The sequence below is a fragment of the Alosa alosa genome, chromosome 16 (genome assembly GCF_017589495.1).
Source record: "Alosa alosa isolate M-15738 ecotype Scorff River chromosome 16, AALO_Geno_1.1, whole genome shotgun sequence".
Classification (NCBI taxonomy): domain Eukaryota; kingdom Metazoa; phylum Chordata; class Actinopteri; order Clupeiformes; family Clupeidae; genus Alosa; species Alosa alosa.
Window position 1 is genome coordinate 23,107,602 of NC_063204.1, and position 6,052 is coordinate 23,113,653.

Genomic DNA, 6,052 nt, shown 5'->3' on the forward strand with positions numbered 1-6,052 from the left:
GCCAATACTCAACAGAGAATTAGTCTGGACCATCTCAGTTCACAGTTTCCTGTAAGGGCTGTAACCAGCAGTGAAACCAACTTAAGTTGGTACATTGCATTCAAACAAAATCTTTTCAGAAATACAGCACACATATCATTCTTGTAACAAAGGTTTTAAATGCAATTGTTCACTCAATTTCAAACTCAATTTAAAAGAAAATACATGTCCTGCTGTTTTATACTGGTTGTCTTGTTGTGACTGGTTCCTGGGAATTTGTTGATAATAGGAGAGTGTCCAGACGAATCCGCCAGAGCAAGTTTTTCAGATTAGTCTGGTCTCCAGGCAACGGGTTGTGTTGTGCTTATGAAGTCTGCTCTTCTGACATGTTCTAGGAGGCTTAATCTAGATCTAGATCATGGCTACGGAGCACATAATAGAAATGTAGTGTCTGGTCCTGGCTTTCTAACATTTTACACTAGGCTTTGGCAATAACTTTGGGATCAAGACCATTGCCATAGCGAGAGTTAATGTAGAAAACTGTGATCTCTTGAGATGAGAATAAGAACACAAAAAGACACCTAAAAGTTGTAGCAACAGCAAAGTAAACAACAGTCAAAAACAGTTGTCAAACACCAGGTCATCCACGATGAAAATCCCTTGTGATTTTTGGCTAATGCCTCAGAACTGTCATTTCTCCAGCACCGAACCATTTCACCAATTAACATTACACAGAAATTAATGACGGAGTTAGTCCACAGCCAGCACTTTGAAAGTGGGGCCTGTTAGCAGAATACAGCAAAAGGGAATTGGGTAGCGTTGCGTCTCATAATGGGATTAGTCTCCCAGTGAGTGCATGGTTCCTGAGCGATGCGTCTGTAATCTTGTTAAGTGAAATGAAGGCATTGTGTTTGCCGTAATCCTTCCACTGCCGAGTGCCGACCGCTGCCGAGTGCGGCGCAACATGAGAGAGAAGCTTCCGCAGAGCCGTGAAACCTCACAGACCTCCCACGTCCACCCCCGAAACCACGCCACAGATATTTACTCACAGCAGGCGCTCCTGACAGACTTTATGAACAGTCATGAAATTAAGAGCTGAAGTTCAAAGCATCTTTTCAATGTGTGTGGTTTTCCAAGCCTACATCTATCAATACTATACTGGGCTATACTATAAGGTCCCGCATCACACAGCTGAAATGAGCCAATTGATTCCGGTGTGGTGCTGCTTGTGCCGCTCGGCTCGCTCGGCTCGGCTCGGCTCTGCTCACTGTCTCCAGTCAGGGAGCTCTCTCACCGCTCGCTGTGCCGCAGCGCTCTCACAACGTACCTGTAGACTGTAGTTTGCCTTCTCATTTATAAGCCGGGAGATGAATCTGGCTGTGTGCTGGAAGTGGACTTTTTCTGCAAGTGGGTGACAGAGAGTGGAAGAAAGAAAGAGAGAAAGAGAGAGAGAAAGAGGGAGAGAGAGGGAGAGAAAAAGAAAATAAAAGGGAGGCAGAGACAGCGATGGAGAGAGAATGTGGGAATGTGAGGAAAAAATGAAAGAAAATGATGGGAGGTTGGTGAGTGTGAGTAATCACATATATTTCTCCATTTTCCTTCACTGTACTGTGAAATGTGGTTATAGAAACCACCGGCGGGTGGGGGTGTACCGTCTGCTGTGGGGTGAACGATGAGGAACGTTTTATCGATGAACAGGGACGGTCTGTATGAGCTGGGCCGCTCCGTCAGACTAGCCATCTGGGGAGAGCAAAGAGAGAAGTCTTTACACAAGGCCCAAATCTCCTGGAGAGTATTGAGACGCAAAAGGAGAGAAGACACAGAGGGGGAAGTCTACCTCATAGGCTCTCCTGTCAGGCTTGGGTGAGCCCAGGTACCTCTCCGAGAAAGCAGAGGCTGTGAGAGAGAGAGAGAGAGAGAGAGTTTGAAAGAAGAGTGAGGAAGAGACAAATGAGACGAAAGACAAATGAGCTATTAACAAATACAGCATTCATGTGTCTCTTAAGCACTTTTTCACATTAAGTTGGTCATTTATATTGTGTTGAAGGTGTGTGTGTGTGTGAATGTGATTTATTACTGTCTGAGATTTGTATTATGTTTGTCTAGCTTGCTTAATGTGTGGATGTTTTATTTGTTATCTGCCTGGCCAGGAGACTACAGATACAAATTAGCCTTGGACCAACTTAAGCACAACGTATCAAATGGTAACAATGAGTTTTAATATATTACACATGGTCCCTATAAAACAATAATAAATCAAATTCTAGTCGCTTATTCTCAGTCAGTGCTTATTCTCATGTACAGTACCCTACCTGCAATAATGAAGCTACATGCAGCATGAACAGGGTGAATGTGTAATTATGTACTCTTGTCTCCAGTGTGTGTGTGTGTGTGTGTGTGTGTGTGTGTGTGTGTGTGTGTGTGTGTGTGTGTTGTCTGTGTGTTTTTCCTGGATGCATATATTAACATTGACTAATATGGGTTACTTAAAAACACATACAGAGTCTCCGAGGACTTACTATGTACGAGACATCCTATTTATCAATCTTAGATTGAAATCGATAATGTGAGGCTATGCATGTCTGAACAGGAATGTGTAGTGCGGATATGGAAATAACATTCATTTTACAACCTCCATTTGAGGAGTATCTATGATGTATATCTATGCGTTTATTCTGTAAAGTGTGATCAGGTCTGTGTAATCTTTAAAATAATGAATGCTTCTAAGGATAAAAAAAAAGAGCTATCAGTTGTTTTCATCAAGCGAAGCTATTCTTTGGTGACTTAAAACCTTGAGCACACATTTGTGGAGGACTTACTTAGCAATTACTAAGGAACACTGGGATCAGTAATTCAAGCCATTGACCTTAGCTTTCCTGAATATGCTTGCACTGGATAATGGCTTAGTGTAACATTACTCTAATGTTTCCATTTGCTTAGCTCTGTGTGTACTCTCCCCCACACACACACACTCACTCACTCACACACACACTGCCCCTTCTCACTGCATTGCCATTGGCCCAGAGAGATGTCAGGGTGTGTGTCCATGTGTGTGTGTGTGTCTGTGTGTGTGAGTGAGTGCGAGTGCGAGTGTGTCCAAATAGTATCACATTGGGCTGATCTTAAAACAATTAGAGGAGACTCATCTCAAATGAGAGAGAGGTTGGCTTCAGCTCAATCTGACCATCTATTTGCTCACTTTGTTCATCCATCCATCTTCCCATCACTCACTCTCTCTCTCTCCTTCTATCTACACTTTCAAGTCACTCCATCACACTAGCCCTGTTTATTTGTTTACTCTTAAGTCCATTTTGTAGTCCATCCATCCATCTCTCCATGACAAGAGGCAACAGGCATACAAAGAGTAGTATTCACCATTGCTGATTCAAATCTATCTATCTCTCTCTCTCACACACACACACAGACACAGACACAGACACAGACACAGACACAGACACACACACACACACACACAGACACACGCCCTTGTGCCGCTCAGTGTACCATATAACTCAAAGTCAGTGATGGGTGATAGAGCTGCTCCACACTTCAGCGGTGACATCTCTGAACTGAGAAGGAGACTGGTGATGTATCCCCCATACACCTGCAAAACATACAACACACACACAAACACACACATTGTATAGCAGTTGTAATTATTCCTTTGCGCTCAGTCTTTAAATGGACCACAGAATACCTCCTCCATATCGGTATACATTCAGTTCCGTTTCAAAACACCCCCAACATACCCACAGGAGTAAATAACACTCAGGATTCCTCCTCCTCTGGAACCAACCCTTGAGGTTCACAAGCAAACAGTGCCTCCACACTGGTATGCTGTACTTAATCGTGTGAGAGAACCGTTCTAGATTGTGCTTCATAAGCCCTATGGGCTTGGGGTTGACTATTTTAACGGTGAGAGCTTTTATAAGCAGTTCACAGCAGGATATGCACATGCAGGCCCTGTCTGCAGGCACTATGGGACTATAAATGCAAAATCCCATTAAAAGTTCATTCAGTTGGACTGCATTGGAAATGAGATCCTGACAATGCCACTGTTAAAGCGCTCATCACACTGATGCGATTTGTTCTGCGGAGAGCTGGACGAGTGTGACAGCGAGTACGAGTGTGTGTGTGTGTGTGTGTGTGTGTGTGTGTGTGTGTGTGTGTGTGTGTGTGTGTGTGTGTGTGTGTGTGTGTGTGTGTGTGTGTGTGTGTGTGTGTGTGTGTGTGTGTGTGTGTGTGGAGACGCTGAACAGTATGCTGCACTGACAAAGGAATTAGCACATATGCAAAACCTGCAGCAGCCTCTATGTACAGAAGACACAGTGCTGGGGGAGACATGGTAAACACTGTGCCTAATGAATCACCGGAAATGACAAACTAGACTGGATTAAATACAATTTCACAAGATGATAGAAACCTTGTTAAGTAAATATTTGTCGCCATTTGTTAAGTAAATACATATAACTGGTCACTTAGCAGTGTTTCAGTGGATTGAATCACTATTTGAACAAACCTAAATGGACACAAGCTGCAGCTATTTTACACAAGAGAGTTATATTATGTGTTGGAATCTAGGACAGTCGTGCTGGCAGTAAGTAATCAAGGTGTGAAAAAAAAAAAAACCAGCCTAATTCTAAATTAAGAGCAGTGAAGCATTAAAAGCTAGCACACATCCACATGCTGGTATTCTGTGATTATCGCTCTCTAGCCTCTTTGATGAGTTTTCTATTAGATAATGATCAGACAGATAGAAAGAGAGAGAGAGAGAGAGAGAGAGAGAGAGAGACAGGTATGTCTAATCCTCACTGTAAGATGCAGACTGTCTGCAGGCCTTACCTGTCCAAATACTCCAATCCTGGTGTTGTCTATGTACGGCTCCTTTGATAATATGCTGGAAAGGAAAGTTTGGTAGAGACTCATTAAAATGGGATGTTCTTTTGGCACAACTGTTTTCTAAGTTTGCTAATAAATAAGACAGCTCAATGTAAGGGTCTCATGATTTAATAGTCTTTACCATCAAAGTAAAAAAACATGGGTACACTCCAGACCAGCAGTTAAAGAACCATGCACATTGTACGGTATTTATCCACTCTGACCATGCACATTGTACGGTATTTATCCACTCTGACCATGCACATTGTACGGTATTTATCCACTCTGACCATGCACATTGTACGGTATTTATCCACTCTGACCATGCACATTGTACGGTATTTATCCACTCTGACCATGCACATTGTACGGTATTTATCCATCTATCCATCCATCCATCCATATGGGATAGATCTATCTCTCTATCTATCTATCTATCTATATATCAATCTATCTATCTATCTATCTATCTATCTATCTATCTATCTATCTATCTATATATCAATCTATCTATCTATCTATCTATCTATCTATCTATCTATCTATCTATCTATCTAAGTCCCTCCATCCTGTACCTGAGAGCCTGGAGCTGGTCTTTCTCTTCGTACAGGCCCAGTCTGTGGTGGACCTTATGCAGCAGATCTGTCCCGTGGAAGCCACTGCCGCGTCCGTCGAAGCGGAGCACAAGGGCGCCGAAACTGCTGACCAGCGCGGTGGTCCAGTCCACCTGGAAGCGCTCCGACACCACCTGGCCGCCCGGCGTACCATCCCTGCCGGGAGATAGAGAGACCATAGAGCTGCAGAGCAGGCAGTGTGTGTGTGTGTGTGTGTGTGTGTGTGTGTGTGTGTGTGTGTGTGTGTGTGTGTGTGTGTGTGTTTATGGGGGGTGTTTGGAGCACCACCTGTCAGTGCATTTCTCCCTGCTGTGTGGTGTACTATGCATCGTGCTGACGCTAATGCAATTGCACTGCTCCTGTGTGTGTGTGTGTGTGTGTACGAGTGTGTGTGTGTGTGTATGTGTGTGTGTGCGCGCGTACGTCTGTGTGTGTGTGTGTGCGCAGGGGCCTCCAGAGACATGGCGCTGTGGTGCAGTGTGCACGTGTCACTGAGCGATATGCAGTGGAGCAGGAGGGAACACGGGAACAAATGTAGCCGATCCCTGGAGTCCGAAGGTAAACGCAGAGACACCGAGATA

The 6,052-nt window shown here is 44.0% G+C and overlaps 1 protein-coding gene across 6 annotated transcripts in view; it reads right to left on the reverse strand.

Annotated features, from left to right (window-relative positions):
* Positions 1-6,052, reverse strand: part of dpp6a (dipeptidyl-peptidase 6a) — a 216,438-nt gene that overhangs the window by 3,507 nt on the left and 206,879 nt on the right. For all 6 annotated transcript variants that reach the window (XM_048267223.1, XM_048267222.1, XM_048267224.1 and 3 more), the window contains 6 exons: positions 5,433-5,627; positions 4,822-4,876; positions 3,484-3,583; positions 1,817-1,875; positions 1,632-1,719; positions 1,307-1,380 (listed from right to left, as the gene is read on the reverse strand). In XM_048267223.1, coding sequence (XP_048123180.1) covers positions 1,307-1,380; positions 1,632-1,719; positions 1,817-1,875; positions 3,484-3,583; positions 4,822-4,876; positions 5,433-5,627 — 571 coding nt within the window. The remainder of the gene's footprint in view (positions 1-1,306; positions 1,381-1,631; positions 1,720-1,816; positions 1,876-3,483; positions 3,584-4,821; positions 4,877-5,432; positions 5,628-6,052) is intronic.